Genomic DNA, 13,193 nt, shown 5'->3' on the forward strand with positions numbered 1-13,193 from the left:
CAGGGGGCTGGGAATATGGCTTAGTGGCTAGAGTGCTTGCCTCCTACACATGAAGCTCTCGGTTCGATTCCCCAGCACCATATATATGGAAAACGGCCAGAAGGGGCGCTGTGGCTCAAGTGGCAGAGTGCTAGCCTTGAGCGGGAAGAAGCCAGGGACAGTGCTCAGGCCCTGAGTCCAAGGCCCAGGACTGGCCAAAAAAAAAAGATACTCAAACAGAAAGATTAAGAGTTCAAAGCCACCCTAGGCTCCACAGTGATAGCTTATTTCTTAAAAAAAAAAAAAAAAAAAAATTAATTAAAAAGAAAACAAATATCTTGGAATGTTTTGATTAAGGCACTACATCATGCTGACAGGGTTTAAACATGAACTGTAAAGGATCCATCTACCTGGTTCTTTAGTAGTTGACGATATATGTGTTGGTTATGTCACTTAAATATCTTAAGTACAAGTAATTATAGTGGCACTTGGGGCTATATACCCTCTTAAGAATTAAAAAGACTGTTTCAGGCTAAGGGTATGACTCAATTTGTGCTTACTGCATATCAATCACAGTCTCCAGCAAAATTTTAAAGGAAGAGAAGGAGAAAAGGATCATTTCAGCTGGGCATGGCAGCTTAAGCACACAATACCAGCAACTTGGGAGACAGAGGTCCGATGACTGTGGTTTGAGGCCAGCCCAGGCAAAAAGAAATTTGCAAAACTCCATCTCCACCAATGCATTGGCAGTACACGCCTGTGATATCCCCAGTGACCCAAAGAAGTGCAAGGAGGGTCACAGCCCTGGCATAAAGCAAGAGCTTACTTGAAAAATTAAGAAGTTACAAAGGGGTTGGACATGTGCTCAAGTGGTAGGCTACCTGCCTAGCAAGCTCAAAGCTCTAAGTTCAACCCCCAGTAGAGAGAGAGAGAGAGAGAAATGAACGAGGAAGGAAGGAGAGTTTCGTGGACTTTCCTGTCTGGTCTGGCATTGAACCTTGATCCTCAAATCTCAGCCTTCTGAGTAGCTAGGATTATAGGTGTGATCCACCAGGCTTGTAGTTAATTTTACTACTTTATTAGAACATAAAAAAAGGATAATCCAAGTGGAAAGTGAACCAGTGCCAAGCCTGGGGTTTTGTTTTCCTGGAGTCCTATCTTTTGTATTACCTCTCGTTTGTCTCTCTCTTTGCATATGGCAAAGACCAAAGTAATTTTGAAGTTGGTTTTGTTTCAGAGATCCAATGTAAAAGAGACATGATTTTCCATAGAAGAAAGCTGTGGGGCATGCCTATTATACACATACTCAGGAGACTAAGACAAGAGGATTGTGAGTTTGAGGGCAATTTGGGCTGCACAATTGAAAGAAAACATATGTATTTCACATTAGAGTTTTGAACCCTTATTGAGCTTTGGTATATGTGATCTTGCCAAAAAGGAAAAGTCTGGCCTTTTGCCCAGTGAGGCTGTATCCTCTGATGTCGTCCTCAGAGCAGATGCAGTCTTGATTAATTCTGCCATGGCCTCATGCCAGTCCCACCTGCCTTAGGTGTTCCAAATACAGCAAGCCCATTTTCTAGTGGCACAATGCTCTAGAGCAGTGGAGCACATGGAGGCCAAGGCCAACATTTTTCCACACTAACTCACTGCCAATCTTACAAGACCACTTTCTACAACTAACCTTTCATAGCTCTGCCTTTGGCTTCTCCCTGAGGTCTAGAATGCCTTGGGCCTTACATTTTCTTCTAGTCTTAAAGGATCTATTAACAGAAGTGTTTGCTGGTTTCGTGCCTTCTGATTCAACACCCTGTGTCTAGCTGAGAGCTAAAAATACCATCTTTTCCAGCTGATCTGCCCTAATCACAATAGCACCAACACTTAAAATAGCTTTTCTGTGCTAGCGTAGACATTTACAGATGGAGTGAGTACTGAGGGCTACAGGAAGTCACAGCCTTAAAGGACTTTACCAACCTAGCCTTGAGCTTTTACTTTTGCTTTTTCATCTCTTTTTAGATGGAGAAAAAAAATGAAACATCTTCTCAAGTCTGAGTAAATAGTCAGATCGTGATAGAAAATTATAGATGATTAGGGGTTGATGACACTAATTATAAATACTAGAAGATTTTAGAAGTAGCCAGATATGCATGCAAGAAGTAGCTAGATATGCATGCTTATAGTCTCAGCTACTTGAAAGGCACAGGCAGACTAGCCAGGGCAAAAGAAGCAGCACCACCCTATATCAAAAAATAAAAATGAGAGCTGGTGGCTTGGTTTAAATGGTAGAACACTTGCCTAACAAGCACCAAGCCCCTGGGATTAAATCCCAGTACCACAAACAACAAAAATATACAGAAACAAAAGAGGTGGGGGGGCATAGCTCAAGCAGTAGAATACTTGACTAACATGTACCAGGCCTTGAGTTCAATTTCCAGCACTTGAAAACAAGTTGTTTTATTTTTAGGTAAGACAGGTCCTGAGCACCAAGGCACCATGACTCAAGTGGTAGGGTACCTGCCTAGCAAGCACAAGGCCCTGAGGTCAAACTCTAGTACAAAAAAAAAGCACAACCAAAATTTATTGCTTGGGATATAGGGCTAGGAAGAATAGTCTGGGCAACATTCCTTAGACTTTATCTCAAAAAAAAAAAACAAAAAGAAAGAAAGAAAAGAAAAGGATAGGAAAGTTCTAAAGGGACAGGACTATTCCTACTGCAAATTGTTTCTATAGATATTGAGATCTGTTTGAGCAATTAAGTGTTCTGAAAAGCTCAGAGACAAGGTTTCTCTGTTGTCACTAGTTAGGTACTATAGTGAGAAATATTTCTTCAAGCATAGGCACTAGGTAAGAGTGAGTTAAATTTCTGTTTCCTTGTGGGTCTTCCATTCCTTTGGAATATGGCACCCCTGAGTTCAAGCTCCAATACCAGAACAAAAAGAAAAACAAAAACTAGTTAGCAGTTAGTCTGGTTTGTTTGCTCAGATGGTAACAAATGATCTTTTCAATAGTCACTAGTGGTTTTGATACAAATTCTCCCATTCCCAAGCTCTGCTTTGAGAACCTTTTTGTGTGTAGGTGTGCCAGTCCTGGGCTTGAACTTGGGGCCTGGGCTCTGTCCTTGAGCCTCTTTGTGCTCAAGGCTAGTTAGTGCTCTACTTCTTGAGCCATAGCAGCACTTCGGGCTTTTTCTGAGTAGTTTATTGAAGAAAGAGTCTCACAGACTTCCCTTATTGACCTTGTCTAAAGAAAAAAAAGGTGAAAGATAACTGTATTCACACCTTGTAAGATCCAAAGACCTAAACTTATGCAAGGAAAGTGCATCTTGAAACTGGTGTGATTATATTTAACCATTTTTCTTTACTTTGTACTTTGGGGCAGATCTCAGTGTCTTTTGCCCGAGATTGCATCATTAGCACACACTGAAACAATTTACATTCTCAAAGACTCAAAACTGCAAGATTTCTATCCTGTTTCCCAGGAGGTCAGATAGCTTCTCAAGAAATCTATTTCTAAAGCCTCCTTATATCTGGCTCCCATTGCTACTTTTTTTGTTGTTTTTTTCCCCATCGTCTGGCCTTAGCTCCCAAATTCTGAGATTACAGGCATGTACCACTACCATTGTCACTCTGTACATTTAGCAGAGTCCAATTATCCTTTAATCTATAAATCCTCAAATTCAAACTTAGTATCTGGAATGTATAAAGCTGTGAGTATAGTTCAGTGGTACAGCACTTGCTTAGCATGTACAAGTCTATGGGTTCAATCCTCAGTCCTGCAAAAATTACAATTAAAAGTCAATAAAAGATCTAAAAACTGACTCCTACATGCTTTGTTATAGAACTATCCTTTCATTCAGTCCTCTAATAGAAATCACTATACAACCATACTGAAGGAGCAAAACCAAGTTCCTGGCCTGTTCCTCTTAACACAAGTAGTGAAGTTCTAATTAGTCTGTAGCATCTTGGCCTTGCTATGTGTGTAGCCTACAATATGTACCTATGCAACAGGATCACTCTTCAACAAAGGTTCCTACCATATGTAGCTTTCACAACTAAAATCAAGCCCCTGTGTGTTGAAGGCAGTCTGTCAAAAGGCAGTAGCCAAACTCCAGCTGGTGATGGTGCTTAGCAACCAAGTGTAAACTGTAAGAGCCCTTCACTGTAAGAACCAAAGTGACAGCAAGAGTTGTCTGACACCCCCCCCAAAGGTGATTGCAAAACATATTTAGGCCCCTTCTTTAATAGTATTGCAATATTGCGTATAAGTAACTTGAGTGGTAAGAATAATAAATGACATCTTAGTGCCTCCTCTGCATAGCTATTACTGATTTGAGTATCGAAGGACATCACAGTAAGACATACCTCCAAAAGCAGCTGTCATTGGAGCAGATGGTAGCATTATAGAATATTGCTAAGTCAGCACCTAACTCAGAGACATGGTCATGGATATTGATGACAGATATCTGTTGTATCCCTGATGGGAAATCTTCAGAATCCTTGTGCTGAGAGCTTACTGTTTAGGAGGGTAGTGGCCATCCATCATGACTTCCTTTTCCTAGAGAGCACACTAGAATATGACAGATTTTTATGTGGGAGAATTTAGTTCCTGGAGTAGGCATGAGTAATTTGAATTCTCATCAGAAATGAATATAACAAAGTTAACAAAGAACCTGTGTTTATCATATCTGTTCTTAATGATGCTGCAGCATATCACAGAAAGAGAAATGACCTTTACTTATGAACTACTGTGTCTCTGATGCTGTAATCCTGAGTAAGAGTCAAGTACAAATCTTTGCCTATCCTTTGACGACTCCAAAGACTTCCATCATGACTAGGAGTTGGATCTGGGATTTGAGAGTCTGACAGAAGTCACGGTTGTACATCCTGTCATCCCCAATCTTTTGTTGACACATTGTTTCATTATTTGTTTGAAGGCTTATTATAATCTTATGAATTTATTTGCTTGCTAGGCTTGGTGGTACATGCTTGTAATTTCAGCTACAAGAAAATCTAAATAAAAAATTTGAAGCCTACCTAAGCAAAAATTAACAAGACCTTATCTCAAAAACAATGCAAAACGAAAGGGATGGGGCCAGGGCTCGAGTGCTTACCCAGCACATGTGGATCCCTTGTTCAGTCCCTGATAAAATAATCTGATCCAGCAATTGCCTTTTTTTGTGTGCCAGTAGTGGGACTTAAACTTGGGACCTGGAGGGCTGGGAATGTGGCCTAGCGGTAGAGTGCTTGCCTAGCATGAATGAAGCCCAGGGTTTGATTCCTCAGCACCACATACACAGAAAAAGCTGGAAGTGGCACTGTGGCTCAAGTGTCAGAGTGCTAGCCTTGAGCAAAAGAGACTCACAGAGCCCAGGCAAAAACAAAACAAAACAAAAACCTCGGGCCTGGACGTTGTCCCTGAACTTTTTTGCTCAAGGCCAGTGTTCTACCACTTGAACCACAGCTCCACTTCCAGCTTTTTTTGGTGGTTAGTTGGAAGATAAGAGCCTCACTTTTCCTGACAGAGCTGGGTTTGAACTGTGAGCCTCAGATCTCAGCCTTCTGATAGCTAGGATACAGACATGAGCCACCAGCACCTGGCCCAATTGCCTTTTGTAGGGAAAAAGAAAACATTCTTAAGCATTCAGATGAACAAATTTGACTTGAAAGAACAGCTATTCTGTGTCCTTTTCTGATCCTGGCAATTGAGGCCCAAGTACATCACTCTACAGTAATGGTGACTTGGGAAGAAAGGTTGTGGATTTGATCAGAAGCTTGATCCAGTATTCCAGAATTAACACCACCAACAGCCACTGTAGTATCCCCCACACCTATCTTTTGTCCTTTTCACACCATTTTACCCATCTAACAGTTTAATCTTACTAAAACATCTTCAGGGCCATCTATTTCACAATATGCAATCTTAAACTAATAGTTAATGCACTTAATTCTTTTTCTGTCTGAGAATCTGATAGTTGGGGACTTGATAAACCTTTATTTTGCTGTTTGTGAGAGAAAGGTTTCCTGAAATGCACAGATACACACATGATGGTACTTGATCATAAAGAGTGTTGAGAAAGTGCATTTGTCTGAAATGTTCACTGAAGCTTTTGCATTTACATTTCTAGATACTGTTTCCAGCAAGTTGCAAAACAATAATGTCTATACTATTGCCAAGAGAAATGTAGAAGGGCAAGACATGCTGTACCAATCCCTGAAGCTCACTAATGGCATTTGGATTTTGGCCGAGCTGCGTATTCAGCCAGGAAACCCTAACTACACGGTAAGACCTTTCCCAGAACAGGTGGGATGGATTAGAGCATGTTGCAAAGCCTTAGAAAGGAGGTGCTTCAGATCAGAGAAACCTAAAACAAGCAGTCCACAGACCTTAGAAACTTAAAACTAAAGTTCACAGTTGCCTTGAAGAAGACCTCCCTGCTGCAGTGTCTGCCCCAACTGCAAGACGTAGGGCTGTGGCTCTGGAAGCAGGGGATGCAGCCAACCCATCCCTCTCATTCTTGGAGTTTATGACCTAAAGATATTAGGGTCACAAAGACATGACCTGCTTACCTGTCAGAGGTAAGGCAGAGCAGAAGACACACAGCAGTCTGTAAGTGAGCCTTCTCAAAATAAAAATTATGATATAGGAAGCATCAAGACACCCATCATTAAACTCCATAATTCTGAACAAGTCATTCCTCATTCTTAATCATGGTTCGCTAAACCTGTAGGGCATTTTCCAGCCTGCCAGTTTTTCCTTTAGTTTGGAAAACTTCCTTCAGTACTACATTCAAGGAACTAATATAGAAATTCTGGTACTACTTTATAGGGCAGAAGCTTAATTTAACAGCAAGATTGATTCCTTAAGTGTAAAATGTTTTCCAGTAGTCATCTGCATTTTGTAAAATGAAGGGCAGACCCTTGAGATGAAGTGAAATATCTTATCTTGTGTGATAGAATGTTTTAAAAGATGGGACAGAAAAATGACAGAGAGGAAGAGGCTCAGTAGTTATTAGTTCTAAGGAAAGTAAGTAAAATCAGTAGATTTGGGGAACCCTCTAAACACTTAGCTAAGAAAAGTATGTGGCCCCATTTTTCTTTGTTTTTTTTTTTTTTGCCAGTCCTGGGCCTTGGACTCAGGGCCTGAGCACTGTCCCTGGCTTCTTCCCGCTCAAGGCTAGCACTCTGCCACTTGAGCCACAGCGCTGCTTCTGGCCGTTTTCTGTATATGTGGTGCTGGGGAATCGAACCTAGGGCCTTGTGTATCCGAGGCAGGCACTCTTGCCACTAGGCCATATCCCCAGCCCTGGTTTTTTTTTTTAATTAAGTAATTGTACACAGAAGTTTCAATTCTATAAGTTAGGTTATGAGTATAGTGCATGTTGGTCAGTATCTCTTTCATCATTCTTCCCCATTTTCCTCTTCCCGTTCCTACCCTCCAGTTACATAGTTCAGTTTTTACATAATGTACATTGAATATAATGTGTGCATTTGTACACCCTTCCTCCCTCTATTCCTGTGCTTACCACTGCCCCCCCAAATCATGTTTATATATCCTAGTATTCATTTTGTTAAAAGGTTTGTGCAGAAGAGTCATACCATTTGGCTCCTCCCCAAAATATGCCATACTTTATTCAGTTTGTGTGAATATGCATAAAACCTTGTGTTGTTATGTATGTTTGTATTTTAGATCTAACTTCCACATATGAGATAAAAAGTGCATGTGACCTTATTGGTTAACTTTGTCAACTAAGTTTGCTTTCACTAGTACATATCCAAAATAGTATTGTTTTTTTCCCCTACTGGTTCTCTTCCTTGAAGTAAGCTGGAATGAAGCACTCACAAGTCTGTATGTGTTATGTACATGGGTGCACATGGGTGTGCGTGTGTTGCTGTATCCTGTCAAGTTAAATTTAAGGCCTCCTCCCTTTCTGCTCCTCCACCAATCTCTTGTCTTTTTGGACAGTAACTTACTCTGTCATTTGCCAAGTTCCTCAAAAGAGGAAAACCCTGAACTATGACTGAGAGGACAGATTTTCACTGTAAAATCCAAGTCCTGTCAGGTGTGTGCATGCGTGCATATTTCTCCAACTCTTACCTGACTTGAGCCATGTCACCAGTTCTGGCTTTTTGCTAGTTATTTGGAGATAAAAGAGTTGCTCAGACATGTCCTCCCAAGCTGACTTCAGTGATTCTCAGATTTCAGCCACCTAAGTAGCTTGAGTCACCTGTACCCAGCAGTTTGCATTTCTCTTTGTTTCTTTCTTTGTTTCTTCCTTTCTTTGCTTCTTTCTTTCCTTCCTTCCTTCCTTCCTTCCTTCCTTCCTTCCTTCCTTCCTTCCTTCCTTCCTTCCGTCCTTCTTTCCTTCCGTCCTTCTTTCCTTCCATCTTTCTTTCATTCTTTCTGTTGTGGGACTTGAACTCTGGGCCTGAGAGCTGTCCAGCTCTTCAGCTCTAGGCTAACACTCTACCACTTGAGCCACAGCACCACTTCCTGTTTGCATTTCTTAATGTTTACTGAACTATATTCCTTATTTTGAGAAGGGCTTTTTGGTACCTTGGTATCACTGTTATAAATATAGTTTGTGTAAAAATTTTAGAACCTTATGTCATGAGTTTTTTTTTTTAGTAGGACATAGAGTACTGTGTCTCTTTTTCCCAGTTTTTCCTATTAACATCTTATACACTGGTATTTTCAAAACTAGAAAATAGGGCCAGGCACCTGTGACTCATGCCTGTAATCCTAGCTACTCAGAGGCTGAGATCTGTAGATCTCAGTTCAAAACCAGCCAAGGCAGGAAAATACCTGGAACTCTTACTTAAAACTAATCACCAAAGAAGCCAGAAGTAGAGCTGTGGCTCAAGTGTGGTAGGTAGAGCAGTAGCCTTGAACAAAAGAAGTTTAGGGGACAAACTTACGCAGTTGTATACATGTGTTCCCACACACAAGCCTCAAATAGGTATGATAAAGTATGGTTAACTCATAGACATTATTCAGATTTCAACAGGTTTGTTTTTTTTGTCATTCTCTTTTTTGTCGGTTGTGGGACTTGAACTCAGGCCCTGGGCACTGTCCCTGAGCTTTTTTGCTCAAGGCTAGTGTTCTACCACTTTGAGCCACAGTACTACTTCTCCATTTTCTGGTGTTAATTGGAGATAAGAATCTCATAGACTTGGCTAGGAATGTGGCTTAGCGGTAGAGTGCTTGCCTAGGATGCATGTATGAAGCCCTGGGTTCAATTCCTCAGTACCACACACACAGGAAAAGTCGGGAATGGCGCTGTGGCCGAAGTGGTAGAGTGCTAGCCTTGAGCAAAAGATGCTCAGGAATATATGCCCAGGCCCAGAGTTCAAGCCCCAGGACTTGCAAAAAAAAAAAAAAGTTTCCCAGACTTTGCTGCCTGGGCTGGCTTCTCACCTTGATCCTCATATCTCTACCTCCTGAGTTGCTGGGGTTATAGGCATGAGCCACTGGTGGCCAGCCACTTGTTTATTTTACATACTCTCTTTTCTTTTTCCTTTTTTTGGATTGGGCAGTATGTAGTACTGTGCAATTTTCTCATGTGACTATATTTGTATAAATTTACCTACCACACCACTCCTCTTCTTTGCTGATTTTTTTTTTTTTTTTTTTTTTTTTTGGCCAGTCCTGGGCCTTGGACTCAGGGCCTGAGCACTGTCCCTGGCTTCTTCCCGCTCAAGGCTAGCACTCTGCCACTTGAGCCACAGCGCCGCTTCTGGCCATTTTCTGTATATGTGGTGCTGGGGAATCGAACCTAGGGCCTCGTGTATCCGAGGCAGGCACTCTTGCCACTAGGCTATATCCCCAGCCCCTCCTTTGCTGATTATTTTGAAGATGTACCCTAGCAAACTTTTCTGCCTAGAGTGGCTTTAAACTGTGATCCTCCAGATCTCAGCTTCTTAATTAGCTAGGATTACAGGCATGAGCCTCCTGCATCCAGCAATAGTTTGTTCTCTTTTTGTGATCATGAAGCTGTTGACTAGATGCATGGACCATGAGCTCCCTATTCACTGAATAGGAATAGAGACACTGGGGTTTTAACTCAGTTTTTCCTGAGCCCTACTACATATTTTGTTATTTTGTTTAATTCTTATTTTGAGAGTTATAGATTCACACATAGTTCTAAGAAATAATGAGCAAGCTTTTCCTATAGAAGCCTAGGAGTTCTCTGAAAATTATCTCTAGTCACTTAAAACATAAGCATGCAAATGAAGATATTTGGGTCTTCACAGGCACTTTCAGAACACCTGGAAGAACCCAGGCTACCAAAAGACATTCATATCCCAAAAGTTATACACGAAGTATTTTCAAGATGACACTTTGTGGAAGGCCTGTGTGCCTTTCCATATTACAATGGTTGATTTGGTAGGTGTGCCTAAGCCAAATAGTGGAGCCAAACACAGAGTCAGTGACCTAAAAATTAGAATGCTGGATGCTTGCTGCGCATGTGTAAAAATGCAGAATAGTGCTGAACTTAACACTTTAGCTGGGGTAGGGAACTGGGGTTTTTTTTTGCCCCTGACAATTAAGATACTTATAACATTCTGTGGCCATACAAAATAATCAGGCATGCAGACAGCTGACTAGAAGCAAACATGTCTGCCCTCTCATATACCAGATGATTTTGCCATATGGCCCATGGACCAGGAATTCCCCACTCCTACTTTAAACTGGTCATTAGATACGTCCAGATGAACAAAGACCCAAGATGAGTATCTGCAGCACTTGAAGAGCTCATAGTGAAGTTAACCTATGCATGAGCTTCTGCTTGTATGAGATGATCCTCACTAAAAAGACAACACCTGACTTTGGTCCAATCCATCCCCATAAGTGGTGTTCCAGACATCAAAACCACCCAGATCTATTCCTTCTCTCCTTCACTTTAAATGCCCATTACCCCATTGATCTTATCTCAGCTTCTACTTAGGAGGAAAGAAATCTGCTTGAATCAATAACAGTGCACTAAGAACTGATGATGTCTTAGTCTCCTAAGAGATAAAGCACTTTCCCCCAACCGAGATTCCTGTTTTATTTCCTTAAGAAAGTTATGTTTAAATCAGTACAGGTAATCTTAGCTTCTCAGGAAGCTGAGATCTCAGGATCACAGTTTAAAGCCAGCCTGGGCAGGAAAGCCTGTGAGAATCTTAATCTCCAGTAAAACACACACACACACACACACACACACACACACACACACACGCACGCACGCACAAAAGCTCAGGGACAGAGCCCGTGCCCTGAGTTCAAGCCCCCAGAAAACACACACACACACACACACACACACACACACACACACACACACACACACACACACACACACACACACACACACACACACACACACACACACACACACTTGCCTCTATAAGAAGCCAGAAGAGGGGCTGGGAATATGGCCTAGTGACAAGAGTGCTTGCATCGTATACATGAAGCCCTGGGTTCAATTCCCCAGCACCACATATATAGAAAATGGCCAGGAGTGGTGCTGTGGCTCAAGTGGCAGAGTGCTAGCTTTGAACAAAAAGAAGCCAGGGACAGTGCTCAGGCCCTGACTCCAAGGCCCAGGACTGGCAAAAAAATAATAATAATAATAATAAAATAAAATAAGAAGCCAGAAGACAAGGAAATGCCTAAAGTTGCAACTTGAACCAAACTAGGAAGATTTTTTTTCTGCACATATTTACAGTCTTATTATTGTTTGTTGGTTGCTGTGTTTTGTTTTTATATTCATTGGAATTACCTTCCTGGCTGATACTAAGCAGCATGCATGTCAGGAAATGCCTTAAAGAGACTTAAGTAAAGTTAAGCTCTAGTACAATATCTTTTTTCTTTTTTACTAGCATGTATTTGTTCTAGAAAGAGGTGTAGAGTATCTTTTAATGATTTCTTATGATTGGGTTTATTTTTATTCATTTTTACTTTAAGGTATTGCTTTTTTTCAGGGTTGGCCAGTATCTTTTTTATTTTTGATGCTATTTTAAATCATCCAGAGTCTCTAACGAGAATTAGGAGGTAATTTTTTTCTTCAATCAACTGGGCACCAGTGGCTTGTGCCTGTAATCCTAGCTATTCAGGAGACTCTGATCTGTGGATCACAGTTCAGATTCAGCCCAGGCAGCAAAGTGTATGAGAATGTTTGACATTCTTATGTACAGTGAAGCACGGGATAAGCTGGAAGTGGAGCTGTGGCCCAAATGGTAAAGCACTAGCCTTGAGCAAAGAAGCTCAAGGGCAGGTCCTGAGTTCAAGCCCCAGGACTGGCACCAGAACTTAAATGTCATAGAGATAAATTATTAAAGACAGCTTTTTTCTTTTTTTGCCTGTCCTGGGCTTGAACTCAAGGCTGAGGCCTGTTCCTGAGCACTCTACCACTTGAGCCACAGTTGTGCTTCAGGCTTTTTGGTAGAGATAAGAGTCTCACAGACTTCCTTGCCTAGGCTGGCTTTGAACCACAATCCTCAGATCTCAGCCTCCTGAGTAGCTAGGATTGTAAGAGAGAGCCACTAGCACCTGGCTAAAACAAGTTTTGTTTCCCCCCAATACATTAAACATTGATGTCAGTTATACAAAACATATATCTTCCTGGTTCTAAAATGCATTTCAAATGCTTATAATGTGCTATTATTGTTGACAGGATTTTGTCTAAGCTATTAGTATTTAAGGGTTAACCCTGGTTTAAATTTTGTCCTTATCTACTCACAAAGTTAAATGCTCACATTCAACATTGAAATCTTTTAATATTGATGTTTAATTTGCTAATTATTATACTAAAAAACAACAATAGGAGAGAAGAAGAGTGGTATTGAAAATAATTGACTTGCATGTCTGAGGCAGAAAGTGAAAGAATTATGTGTTTGACATGAATGGCTGTCTAGCCATACTGAGTGTCTTTTTGTGTTCTTATCATCCTCCATGATACTCAGAAGGCCTAAGTGCCTTGAACTTACCTTAGACTTGTATGCAGTGGCTTGGTATATCATTCTGAGGAACAGAGGCAGACAAGTGAAATGACTGTTGCTAAGCCAAGGGTTTCACTTGGTAATGACCCCCCCACAACTCTTGACAAAGCATCAGAGCATCTTTTCACCCTGTAATCAGGTTTTGTTGTTTTACTTAGTGTGGATTGTTTCCTTCCTCATAGACCCACATAGAATGCAGCACAACTAGACACTGATGACATTGAAATTACAAAACCCTCA

At 41.2% G+C, this 13,193-nt stretch overlaps 1 protein-coding gene across 2 annotated transcripts in view; it reads left to right on the plus strand.

The window, feature by feature from the left end:
* Ap2b1 (adaptor related protein complex 2 subunit beta 1) overlaps positions 1 to 13,193 on the plus strand; it is a 106,361-nt gene that overhangs the window by 92,549 nt on the left and 619 nt on the right. For both annotated transcript variants that reach the window (XM_048367145.1, XM_048367146.1), the window contains one exon: positions 6,101 to 6,255. In XM_048367145.1, the coding sequence (XP_048223102.1) occupies positions 6,101 to 6,255 (155 nt within the window). The remainder of the gene's footprint in view (positions 1 to 6,100; positions 6,256 to 13,193) is intronic.

The sequence above is a fragment of the Perognathus longimembris genome, chromosome 17, assembly GCF_023159225.1.
Source record: "Perognathus longimembris pacificus isolate PPM17 chromosome 17, ASM2315922v1, whole genome shotgun sequence".
NCBI classification, from domain to species: domain Eukaryota; kingdom Metazoa; phylum Chordata; class Mammalia; order Rodentia; family Heteromyidae; genus Perognathus; species Perognathus longimembris.